Source organism: Ciona intestinalis, unplaced genomic scaffold (assembly GCF_000224145.3).
Source record: "Ciona intestinalis unplaced genomic scaffold, KH HT000094.2, whole genome shotgun sequence".
Lineage (NCBI taxonomy): Eukaryota > Metazoa > Chordata > Ascidiacea > Phlebobranchia > Cionidae > Ciona > Ciona intestinalis.
Window position 1 is genome coordinate 78,222 of NW_004190416.2, and position 12,941 is coordinate 91,162.

The 12,941-nt window shown below is 34.5% G+C and overlaps 3 protein-coding genes across 4 annotated transcripts; all 3 read right to left on the bottom strand.

Annotated features, from left to right (window-relative positions):
- Positions 1–434: 434 nt before the first annotated feature.
- Positions 435–5,863, bottom strand: LOC100177529 (protein NEDD1). Of its 2 annotated transcripts, none has more exons than XM_002130705.3 (13): positions 5,754–5,863; positions 5,206–5,330; positions 4,790–4,867; positions 4,253–4,393; positions 3,739–3,928; positions 3,251–3,434; positions 2,881–3,073; positions 2,604–2,718; positions 2,231–2,341; positions 1,829–2,029; positions 1,178–1,510; positions 954–1,083; positions 435–703 (listed from the first exon to the last, which is right to left on the bottom strand). In XM_002130705.3, exons 1-13 carry the CDS (start codon positions 5,764–5,766, stop codon positions 523–525), a joined length of 1,995 nt encoding a protein of 664 aa, XP_002130741.1. In that variant the 5' UTR covers positions 5,767–5,863; the 3' UTR covers positions 435–522. The 2 variants fall into 2 exon arrangements, with proteins under 2 accessions (XP_002130741.1, XP_018671122.1); XM_018815577.2 differs by having other exon boundaries at positions 954–1,086.
- LOC100175216 (tRNA pseudouridine(38/39) synthase) lies at positions 5,855–7,798 on the bottom strand. Its single transcript, XM_002130621.4, has one exon. The coding sequence runs from the start codon at positions 7,669–7,671 to the stop codon at positions 5,998–6,000; it is 1,674 nt and encodes a 557-aa protein (XP_002130657.1). The 5' UTR covers positions 7,672–7,798; the 3' UTR covers positions 5,855–5,997.
- A 2,000-nt stretch (positions 7,799–9,798) lies between these two features.
- Positions 9,799–12,828, bottom strand: LOC100182217 (ADP-ribosylation factor 4-like). Its single transcript, XM_002130518.5, has 5 exons — positions 12,672–12,828; positions 12,337–12,417; positions 11,606–11,787; positions 10,885–11,010; positions 9,799–10,680 (listed from the first exon to the last, which is right to left on the bottom strand). Exons 1-5 carry the CDS (start codon positions 12,736–12,738, stop codon positions 10,594–10,596), a joined length of 543 nt encoding a protein of 180 aa, XP_002130554.1. The 5' UTR covers positions 12,739–12,828; the 3' UTR covers positions 9,799–10,593.
- Between the last annotated feature and the right edge of the window lie 113 nt (positions 12,829–12,941).

The following is a 12,941-nucleotide window of genomic DNA, read 5'->3' on the forward strand; positions in this document are numbered from 1 at the left end:
GCCAATGAATGATCGAAGGAATGATGTAACTTATTTTTCCTCGCGTGGCCGAAGAACGACAGTCGTTATAACACAGGTGTACACCTCGTGTCAGCTTACGAATTACCACGTATGTTAAATTCTGGGCGATTATTTTTTTTTGTATTTTTCAATTTTTTAATGCAAGACCAAAGGTTTAGCCATACCCAATTCATCACCAACTTAAAAACAGCCACATTTCTATGAACTACGAAACAAACACTTTTTTTATACGGACCAATGAAAGACCACATGTTTAACAATACGTATCATAAACTCATAAATAACAACACCTATAAAAGATAAATAACCACGAGGTTTATGCAACAGAATATCCCTGTTTACGAGTGTCGTTTTCCGGCCACGCGATGATAAGTTACATTCGTTTACCTAACTCTTGACCAAGAAACCACTACTTTTTTATACGCAATAAATTTATTCTCTAATAAGTAAAGTATAAAGAAAGGCACTAGACCACATCACAGCCAAGGCAAGAGAAGTGTTTCATCTTAGCATCCGTTTTAATCTTTCGTTCTCCTGTTTCACTCTCTCCAGCTCTTCCAATAATTGCTCATTGATCCCGCATCTGTTCTGGAGAAGTAACTCCCGGAAGAGATCCTCCTGGAAGATGGAAAGTTTCACCATCTGGGTAGAAAGCTCGTTGACTTGAGAGCGAACATCATCTCTGTATAAAAGACATTATTTTAGGATTAAATTATAAACTAAAACAAAATTGATGTATATAACTTTACACTATGGTTATCACGCTTGCCTAACCTAGAGGTTAAAATAAAAAAACCACCAACAAAATTACATTAATGGTAACTTGTAAGCAGGTACGAGGTGTGTGAAACAGAACACCTGTGTTACAACGACAGTCGCCGCCCCAGCGTGTGACAATAAATAATTTACATTTATTCATGTACGCCCTTTACCTCATTTCATCTACTAGATCTTTAACAATATTCCGAATAAATTCTGCTTGGTATTGAAAGGAAGCTGCATCTGGTTTCGAACTAGCTACAGCTTGGTTAGAGGTCTCAGCTTTCTCTTTATGATCCTCGACTGTTAATATAATTTAACGAGAACAAAAAAGTGAGAGTGTTTTTTTCCATTGTATGTTATAAAACAGCACAATATTAACCCATATAAAACCTACCAGTGGATTTGGTTTCTTCTATCCTAACTTGAGATGAATCAGGTGCAGGATCTTGCTTTTTACTTTCATTAATTGAATGATGCAGTGTAGTCTGTAATGAAACAGATCCACCATCTGTTACATCTAACTTTTCCATCTTTATTCTCTGGTGGTTGGAAAGCTCTGCTGGCTTGGTTTGGTTTTCTGCTTTATTACTGTGCCCATTAAGACCGGGGTTGCTGGATTGTCGTAATGGATGGGGCGACGTACGTGTGTTGCTTTGTTTACCGGCAATGCCATGATATTGAAACCCCTTTACTGCCTTCGTGTGGTTCGCAACAGGTGAAACTATATCTGGTAAAAAGTACAAATTGTTACACTGTCCTTGAATGGTGGAATTCAGACAGTAAATATAACACTGGTTTCTTGTTTCATACACCTTGTGCATGCTTAAAACTTTGTAAGTAGTTTTTGTAATGTATGACATAAATATAATTTGCTAAACTAAATGAATGTAATTATTCATTCTCGTGTGGCCGGAAAACAACAGTCATTATACCAGAACGTTCTGTTTCAAGGCCTATAAAACCAAGCCTAGAAGATGTTACAAGTGGTCTTTTTGAAACAAAACATGAATTTTTTGAAAATAAAATTAAGCCTAAAAATACCAACCGTCGTTAAAGGACCCAGTTGTTGTTGAAAAGGAGAACGACCCTTGTTGCCCTGCGGATGTTTCGTGATCGTTCCTACCAAAAGCATCGTCTCTTACAGGAGATATCAAGTCCCCATAGTCATCAGCATGATGTCTTAATGTGTGTGCTGCTGGGGTTGATATGTTGGGGAAAGGAGTGGATACTGCTATGGGGGGTGAACCTGGTGAAGAAGTGTTGAAACTGGTTATATTGTGTAGTTTTTTAACTAGATTACACAAAACGAAGTTTTTAAACTAGTTAACATGAAAATAAAGTATTTTAAATTGGTTTACCCAAAATGAAGTGTTTAAACTGTCTGTAAACCGTCACTTTATCTTTCGAGTTCAAATATCTAATAATTGGATGTAGAGAGTAATTAAACCTGTATTGGTTAAAAAAGTAGAAGTATTCGGCAACTGTGGACGAGTACTCGTTGTTGTTGGTTTGCCAGATGAGGGCGGTAAAGAGCGCTGGCTTGGACGATCATGTAAACCTAAAAACACAGAATTAATATTATGATTTTTTTCTGCTGCCAGGTATTATTTAAATATTCGTTTACTGGCTCATCTGGTATAAAATATAATGTACTTCCGATGTTTTGTTTGGCAGCAAACCCTCCATAATAGTAATTGTAGCACAAACAGAGAAGAGACGACATGTCAGTAATACACAATGTTTTATACCAGATGAGCCGCTAAAAGAATATTTACACAGAATTAATTTAAAAATTATTTTTTACATTGCAACACACGCACCTATGATAGGAGTAGGTGCAGGGGTGCAAATTTTACTTTCGCTGTCAGAGGAAACCGTTTTCGATGATTTTTCGGTCACAACTCTTCGTTTGCTTGAAGATCGCTCTTTTTTAACCTGCGTTTCACATTGTTAACACCAGCTTAAGAAGCAGGAAAAGTTTAATGTCATGATTTGTTGTTTAGCACCCAAAAAAAACTTTATTTCCGTTTTGAAACACACATTTCAAACAAACAAATATAAAAAAATGTTTATTTTTTTTAAAATTTTTAAATCTACCTTTACTGAGTTTTGAACCGCGACCCTCTGGACCGAGGTGGAGTGGCCAAGCGCCTCCTTGACTGGCTTGCTCATTGATCGGAGGTCTAGTTGGTAGATTTGACCAAGCGATGACCCAGCAATGAGTGTTACACCATCTAACATAAACGCTACTGAAGTGAGAGGTTGGTCCAAACTTGCTTTGTTTAAATACCTGAATTAATAAAGGGATAAATAAATGAATTTAACTAACTTAATCCTAGCGTGGCCGAACAATGACAGTTGTTATTACGCGAGTGTTCTGTTTCATACACTTCGTGCCAGCTTACGAGTTACAACATAATGTAACTTTGTGGGTAATTAATAATTATTTCAAAACAGTGAAACTTACTTTTTGCTTTTGGTGTCGTATATAATAAGTTTCTTGTCAAGTCCAACAGAAGAGACGAGCAAATCATTAAAATGTGAAAACGATAATGACATGGCTGGTGCGTTATGTATTTCAACAAACTCATGATATAATGCAGATTGTAAAGTATCCCATAAATGGATGCTGCCATCATCCATTGTCATGCCTGGTAAAGTTGTATAGATTTATAAAACTGGACTATTAATCATAAAAAATTATTAAAATATCTTTCATGTTATTAGATAAATATCTTTCACTCAAGAACAGAGCTTCCCAAACTTTAAAATAAACATTTTTTAAAATTTCCATTCATAACAATATAATGTTGTATAAAAAAGCAAAAAAAAAATTAAACCATTTTTTAAATTTTAAAACAAAAGCAAAAAATTTAAAACACTTTTTTAAAACTTTTTTTATAACATTTGTATAAAAAATTAATTTGTATTAAAAAAATATAATAAACCACTGACCAACAAGTGAATGCTTCCAAGGTGAAAATGCCATCGACCGAACTGCTTGTCCCTCACTTTTTAACTTCGGTTTACTGGTTGCGTTTGAGCCAAGATTCCTGATCACAATATCACCCTTGTTGCTACCTGATGCAACGTGGGATTCGTACTCATTCACGGCGATGCAAGTTACAGGGCTTGAGTGAGTGTCCTGGGAAATATGTTCCAATTAATTAATGTGTTGTTATACTTAGTTGACAGTGACAGTAAAAAAAACTCCAAAATGTTTTACACCTTTTTCTATGTGAAACATATTTTTACTATGTGGGGCTTGAGTAGGTATTCTACGAAATAAGTTTCAATTACTGCGTTTGTTTATTAGTTGGGTTTACTGATAGTTAACAGTGACAGTGAAAATTCTGTAAAAACTTTTTTTTTACTTATTTTTATGTGAAATGTGATAAACTTGACTTTGTGAATGTTTTACCTAACTGGCTGGAAAAAGTTTAAGAACAACTGTTATTTACGCCTATACCTTGTAAGATTTCTTGAGTTGTCCTGTTTCACGTTCCCACACATTAACATCGCCCCCCATACCTCCTGAATACATTCTTCTCCCACTGTGAGATACTCGTACACAGGTCTGATTCTCATCTATTGCGTGTTCGGCCACAATCTGTCAATATATTTCACAGTTAACCATAAATGAAACCCCTCCCATTCATTTTTTTACTATTTCGGTATACATACCGATATTTAGTAATGTAATACCAATTATACCTTTTAAGTGGGCTATCGTATATAATATTAGTAGGGTAGGGTAAGACGGGACATGCTTTTATTCTCATTTTTCGCTGCATTTGGTAGTAAACAAAGAATACTTACTGAATTAAATAACCGTATCCTCATGACCCTAAAAGAGCGTTGGTAATTGTTAAAAACACGATCAGGAAATGTAAGATTTAGGTGCTAAAGTAAACGGTATCCCATCTTACCCTTTCTCAGTATTATGTATATATTTATTCCTTGTATTAAGTTAGGCAAATAACACACTTTAATTTATAGAACCCACCTTTGGTTTGGTTTGTTGGTTCAGCTGACAATCTGTTACCAGGAGCTTGTCACCAGAAGCAGAAGCACTGCACATCATCTGCACAAAGATATGAAGTAAGAATAAGATATTAATAATAATAAAGAAGACAAAACATCTTCACAGCACAAGCACATTGTCACTTAACAAAAAAAATCAGAAAACATATTTAGAATCCGTGGTGGAGCCAGGGTCAGGTTGGGGGACATTTTTTTTCTTATTTTGCATTTTTCGGTAAATTTGAACTCTCATCCCTTTTTTAGCTAAAACCCCCACTCTTTTTCTTGCTTTTTTTTTCAAATTATCAAAATAATTGAATGACATGATATTTTCCCTGAAAGATTACAAAAGCAACAAAGCCTACTAATAATGATAATAAAAACAACAATTCAACATACCGTGTTGTCCCTACTCCATGCTATATCCTTCACATTTCCTTTATGATAGTTGAACTGCTTGACCACCTGAAAGGCCTGAGCATCCCATATTTTAATATCATCGCCTGCTGTTGCGAAATATGGGCCTGAAAAAAGAACATGATTTTTAAAATAAATTTTAAACAAAAAAAAATGTGATTTTTTAAACTAAACTTTTTAAACTAAAAATAATAGGGGGATTTTAAACCAACTTTCCATTTCAGCCCCAAGGATTTTTATAAACACACTTTATAGCATGAATTATGATGTTCTGATGAGTGATGGTCAACACATGTATTCATAGCAATGGTTCAATAAATGCATTCTGTGCAGGGGTCAGTTACTCAGTAGTACCCCATTATCATAAGTAAGCGTACACACTAACACATACCATGAAATAAATGTCTATGGTTGGAAAATTCGTAAACATTACAGTCGAACCTAAAATTTTGTGTGTAGACTGTAGAGTAAAGCCAGTACAGTCAAAGCTAGAAAATATGCACAAGATTTTAACTTGTTTTGCTACTCACCAGAGGTAGACATTTCAAAAAAGAAATTATTAAACTCAGTTAGCAGTTTTGACGAGCAGCAATCTTAGACTTCTATACCATATGCTAACTGCAACAAATTATTGCTGCAGATTAAAAGTAACATCAGTTTTAAAAGACTAATTCCCCCCAAAAAATAAACCATATTGACACTATTAAAATATTAGGGTTGATAAAAGTGTTTGAGTTTAATAAATTTAATGACACAAATGCATTACAATATTTATTAAGAAATATCTTCCGTTGCTTCAACCTCCATTGGAGGAAGTTTAAAGTTTGAATTACTCGGGGCAATCTTCCTCTTCTTCTTCCTCGCAACTTCCAGATGTTCCTCCAAACTCTTCCCTACAGGACGGTCCATTATCTTTTTATAGCTATCCTTATTCAGGTTGTAACAATCGACCAGAAGTTTTTTGTTTACGCCGTGCAGTAATGTATCTCTCTGCAGATCACATGCCAGTTGTTTGTAAGTTGTATGAGTTTGACCATCTTCCCCACCCACAGCGATTGTTTCATCATTTTCGACTAACTTTAAAAGCTTAAAAGTAAGATGCGATTTTAAGGCCAAGTTTCCCCAGAAGTTTTGAAAATGTTCTAAAACACGTTGTGCATCTTGGTTGACAATTCTCCATTTAAGGTCCGGGTAGATAGAGTTGAATAACACCAACGCATGCGGCTTAACCAAGCCAAACCACGGCTTTTTTGGATGCTTTTCAATATTAAAAAGTTCAGTGATAATTTCTGGCTTTTCAAGACCAACACCAATAAGATAAAGAACCGCCATCATGCTCCTTACTTGATGATAAATAAACCCAGATCCAATAATCCTTGCAAAGCACATGCGATACGGTCCGGCTCCCTTTTCCTCATCACAAAAACTAATTTCAAAATGGTTGATCCTCCGCACATAGTTAACACAATTCACAACATTAACTTTACCGAAGTTACGAAAATCATGCAGCCCACAGAATAACTTTGCCGCTTCATTCATCGCCGTAATATCCGCATTACCTCTGTGGAAATAATATCGATACTCCCTACCCAAGCAATGCTTTCTCGCACTAAACTCTTCATTCTCAACTGGAGCCCATGCCAGGACCTTAATTTCTGCGGGTAGAACACGATTAAGCATCCCAGTAAACTCATATTCATTTTCTTCAATTTTAATTGGATTTTCGTCATTGATTTCTGGAGTTTTACTTTGCTCTGCACCATCTGTCATTTCAACATCACCATTATTTTCGGGAACAGAAACTTCCGGAAGAAAATTTTGATTTGAGTGTTTCGGATCATGAGAGTCCTCTTCTTCCCCTTCCTCTTGGTTCTCCTCTTCTGCAGGATAAGCTACATTGGCGGTTATTACACCTGGCCCAGATGCTAAAAGTGACCTCACTTTTACAACAATAACTTGACTGAAAGCACTAACTTCTTTATCCGTACGTCCGCACCTGGAAAAATAAATAGAACGATCTGCAGGAACGAGCCTCACCCTTCTTAAAGCTTCTCGTAGAATGCGCTCAATTGTGTCATCCAAGTTTTCATTCTCTTGCAAGCCCTCATAGTCCCAGCCTAAATAGGCAACTTTCAATGCTATTCTTCTATACATGCAAGATTCGAAATCAACCATCTTCGTCATCTTACGTTTTCTTCTCGGATGGAATCGTTTTATCATTTGTTGCAACTTCGAGCTCGAACTCTGGTTTTTATTTAAAACTTGTCGGTATTTACCTTGAAAGTTTATGGCAAGTTTCACCAAGTCTTCTTTGGACAACTCATTTAAAGCGTCAGTGTTGTAAAATTTGTCTGTTTTTTCCATGTTTTTCTGCATAGCGGTAGTAAAGCTCATACAGCGCAGATTCTTAAATACGGGAATGTATAAGATACTCTTTAATATAAACATTACCAGCAAAACATCACTGATCGTCGTCTTGATTAATTTAAACAAGTTAGTTTTATTTATTACTATATGCACAAAACCAAACCAAAACAACGTTGATCAAATACAAATTCTTACGCGCTCGCGCGTGTATTTATAGTAACAATAAAAATCACAAGTAACTGTTTACGATTTCTATCTACAGTTGATAGAAGTGGGAAACAATTAATTTATATAATAGAGTTTAGTTATTTTAATAATTTATATCTCATGGGTGATTTTAACAAACATATTGATATAATAACAAACTAACTATAGAACTTAATATTGCACCATATTAACTTAGGTTTTCTTCGTAAAACCTAAGTTGATATGTGGCGATTCAAACCAAAAATACAAACCCAACGTATGCACTGGTTTGGTTTGAGCAGCGATTTTTATTAATCCAGTGGTCACTGAAGGCAAAAAAACTATCCGCAAAAGGACTACTTCAATGTGGGAAATACTCGTATAAATACATTTTACCTATTGCTATGCGATCACAAAAAGGACCAGGGCAGTAAAAATTCAAATCAAGTTGAGCTGTTCATTCATTATAAAGAACGGTATTTTCTTGTATATACGTATATATTGTCCAATTAAAATTTAAAACACAGCTAAAGTCAAATATAAAATATAAAATAAACTAAACAGTGACGTAAAATCATTTCTTTCTGTTTTCAACTTTCGAATTTGTATTTTTCAAAATGTTCGTTGTCGTACAATCCCCAGTTTCTTCTCTATTAAACCAGCAAGGTAACAGAATGGATATGCTACAAGGGCGACTATCCGAAATGCTCCTGCCGCCACTGACGATATCTTCAGAAGAAACTCAGCCGTATGTTGAATTGCACTGAACATTCGAACTAGAAGATCGAAAAATATCCATAGTCCTTGAGTTGATTTGCGAATTCTTTCTATCATCGTTGCAAAAATGGTCGTTAAAATTATTACCGCTGCGTCTGCACACGTAAATAATAGCTGTGAGCTTACTATATTAATAACACTGGGTTTTACGAATTGATGTTTTTTTTGTAATGACTAAAGTACAGCGCAGCGTGGTTTGTATACAGTCACTTGGTTATAAACACCATAGTTATACAATAGGCCTAATGTCCACAAGCAATATTTAAATCGTTTGAACTCCAACTGGTTCATATAATAGAGTGGGGGAAGATGGGGCAGCCTTTCATTCTATTTTCCCGTCCCATTTAGTAACAAAGAAAGAACATTCAAAGATTTATAAAACCGTATCCTCACGACTCCCATAGACCGCTGTTAAAAGTATTAGGATATTACGTGATAAAGGCGTCCCATCTTCCCCCACTCTACTTTAAAACTAATAACATGTCCCATCTTCCCCCACTCTACTATAAAACTAAAAAATTCTCTGGACATGGTTCTTTTCCAAACGACAGCCATGCGGTCGGTGTCTATAAACAAACGTTTACACTCACATAACTATTAACGTTGCGTTATAAGGCTTGATTACCCGAGCCGTAAGCTTGTATTCCAACAAGTGATTTTAAACCGAAATATCGTAAAACGACACTATAATTATATGACCGACTTAACTGCGCTCTGAACCACCGCGCACATAGTTTATTTGTATATATTGATCTATAAATACTAACAGTTCTCCATGAATTTCCTAGAGTTTTATGAACATTAAGTTTTAAGAAACCATAATAAATAAACGCAGTCATACGTACAGATTTCCCTTTTGTATGGTTACCGGGAAAATGTTTTTATAGTATTAGCTTTTAAAGGAAGATCGAATAATATTTGCTTCAATATACTTTACTACTTCGCCAACATAGGCCGTGATACAACGGTTAGCACACCTGCCCCCAACCCAAGGCTCGTCGCTGTTACCATTGTAGGAGTATGCCCTTTGGGTAATACACTTAGCGGCAATTACTTCAACCCAGTAGTAGCACACCTATCAGTGACCATTGGGTTGGAGCAGTTGTCGTAACATTCGCCCACAATAGTAGCAGCAACAGGCCTTGACCCGTCACATGTTGGTAATAGGTATGCGCGTTAACCGATGTGCAACTGCGCCCTACAACATTGTGAAGCGACCACATGTGAACACATTTTAATATTTAGTTCTCTAAATATATTCCAAACTTTTATTTATAAATACTATATTTGCAATCATAAATACACGCTACAAGTCCCTGTACTTTGCCAATTAAACAGCAGCAACATTGGGTACGATGATTCTGAACGTAAATGTGATTGCACGGGTGTTGCGTAACAATTTTTAGATCTAATTATAACATGTGTAGTGTCAATTGTAACGACTTAAACAGGGTTATTTTATAACCAATTTACTATGTTGAAATAACAGGCAGATTTCTGGTTAGAATATAAGTCTCTACAACAAGCTTACAAATGCAAGCCACCAGAAAACTATATACTTTACATAATGGGGACGAATATGACACTGTACACTAATACCACACCATAACAATATAAGAGACCTGTACTACTGCAGGGGGGTTACTCTGCAGCATTCAATGTTTAAATAGTGTTTTCTTGGAAAATAGAATTAAAACTGTACAATAAGTTCTACATAACATTATAGTATGTTGGGGGAAGATGGGACACCTTTTCATTCTATTTTCTCGTCCCATTTGGTTGTAAACAAAGAACATTACAAGAATTATACAAGCGTATCCTCACGACTCTTATAGACCGTTGTTAATTGTTTTTTTCACGATTAGCATATTTGGGTATCATGTGGTAAAGGTGTCCCGTCTTCCCCCACCCTACCAGAGTCAAAGTATCATCTTTTGCAGACAAGTTTTGTTAATTTGTTCTATATTTTTACAACCCTTTGTCAAGAGGTGGGATGGTCAGTAATCTAATAGTGCAGAACATATGAAATCAGGCAACATTTCAGTTCTTCCCCAGTTCATTTGAAAGCCAGTCAAGACCTTCATACAACCCAGTGCCCTCTGTAGCACATGCAGCTTGAACATACCACTAAAAAACAAAGAAAAAATATGGAAAAAAAACTTGTTTGGCTATTTTTTTTTATACACTTTGGTGAAACAGACATGCTTGTTAATTGGCATTTTTTACCAACATACCATGCTGAAGCTTTTAAATTAAATTTATTTTAATTTAAATTTAATTTAAACCATTAACACAAAAAAGATTTAAATTTGAGGTTTTTTTAATAAATACCTTTTTATGTTTAATTTCCGAGAGACTTAATTTGTTTGTGAGTTCTGAACATGGAACAGCATTTGGAAGATCCTGTTTGTTGGCAAAAATAAGGATGTACGAATCTTTTAACTCCTCTTCTTGTATCTAAAAATTTGTTATAAAGAACATTTGTTTGAAAACTAATGACATATGATATATATCATTTATTACTTGTATATATCATACGTTTTTATATATATGTATATGATATGTTGGGAAAAAAGAAACAAAATATTATGAACATTTTACATTTAAATATTGCCAAAAATAACATAATATTTAATATTATATTATATATATAATATATTTCATATATATACGGGAAAAACAGGACGACATATATTTTTAACTTTACATCTATATAAAAATACAGTGTGTTAGGAGAAACTTATCCCCATATACACCAAAGCCTATTTGTAAGTTGTAATAAAACAGAGTAATTGCTTAAATAGCTTTTTCAATTTGCTTTAGGCATAATAATATCAATTAAATTAATAAATTGCCCTTGTGTATAACATTTAAATTAATTCGAAGAATATTATTTTGGATTAGTTTTAGTATATTTACATTCAAAATTGACCATTTTTTGCAGTTTTTCTACTATAAGTGTTTATGGAGCTTTTCATTCAAAATCTATCATTTATATTGAAAAAATCTGTATAATATACTTATATATATATATGTTTTATTCAAAATTTACCATTTTATGCAATTCATCTCTTGCTTCTTCTAAACGTTCCCTATCATTGCTGTCAACAACAAAAATAATTCCTTGTGTGTTCTGGTAGTAATGTCGCCATAGAGGACGAATTTTGTCTTGACCACCCACGTCCCAAACCGTGAAACATACATTCTTGTATTCTACAGTTTCAACATTGAATCCTGTGAAATAAGAAGTGTTTATAAATAAACTATTAAATTGTTCATTTGGTATAAAATGTATTGCAGTTCAAACGTTTTAAAAATTACTTATAATTTTTATTTCAAATGAGCCACTAAAAGATTATTTGCGTTGTGCTGGTAGGAAAATGAACAAATGATTGCACACTGCTACAAAGGTAAGCCTTCTGCTAACACTTTATTAGAATGGAAACAAAGTTTAAGACAATATGGGGCTATGGACAAAGTAATTTCACATCTAGGTTAGTCAAACATTTATAAAGCAGTTAAACTTTGATTCGATATCAGAAATTTAAATTTTTAGTTGTATTGTATGCAAGTAAAGCAAGATTATCCACTTTTAAAAAATATTTAGCTATCTGTTTTCGCCATTAACATATGGACAGCCTGTAGCGCTTATTCCTGTGTGTACGAAAAGCCCCTTTTCATTTGCCTTCTTCTTCGTTCTCTTTCGTGTTTCGCGTGCGTTGAAAACTGAATCATTACAATATATACATCGTCGCAACAAGCCTATATATTCAACAATCATACCAATAGTAGGAATGGTGGTTACGATTTCTCCAAGTTTCAACTTGTACAGAATTGTTGTCTTTCCAGCAGCATCCAAACCAACTGTAAGAAATAGCTGTTTAATTTAAATAGACTTGTCATAGAAAATAATATAGTGTAGCCTATGGTTTTTTTGGTTCTTCAGTCAAGATAGTGAAAATCAGAAAAGTTTACAAAAGCGAAAAGTAGGGTACTAACGGTAAAACAACAGTTGTTAAAACATGATAATGGATAAAACAATAAAATAAATCTTGTTTTAGATAAAGGTATGACGATAAAATCGTTACACTCTCGTTACTTGATATTGACTTGCTTACCCATTAAAATTCTCATGGCCTGTTTCGAAAACAGCTTTGTGAATAAAGATGAAATTGACAATCCCATCTTTCCAGTCAAATGACCGCAGATCTACTATTAATATAAAGGACCAAACTAAGCAATTTCACAACACAACTAAAACGAAAGAGTATAATTCATGTTAAAATGAAAGTGTAATGTTACGTCAAAAATGTTTAAACTTCGTTAGGAAACGGAAAAGATGGCGCTAACGTTCAATAGGTGTTGACACTAGTGAACAATTCTCCAGT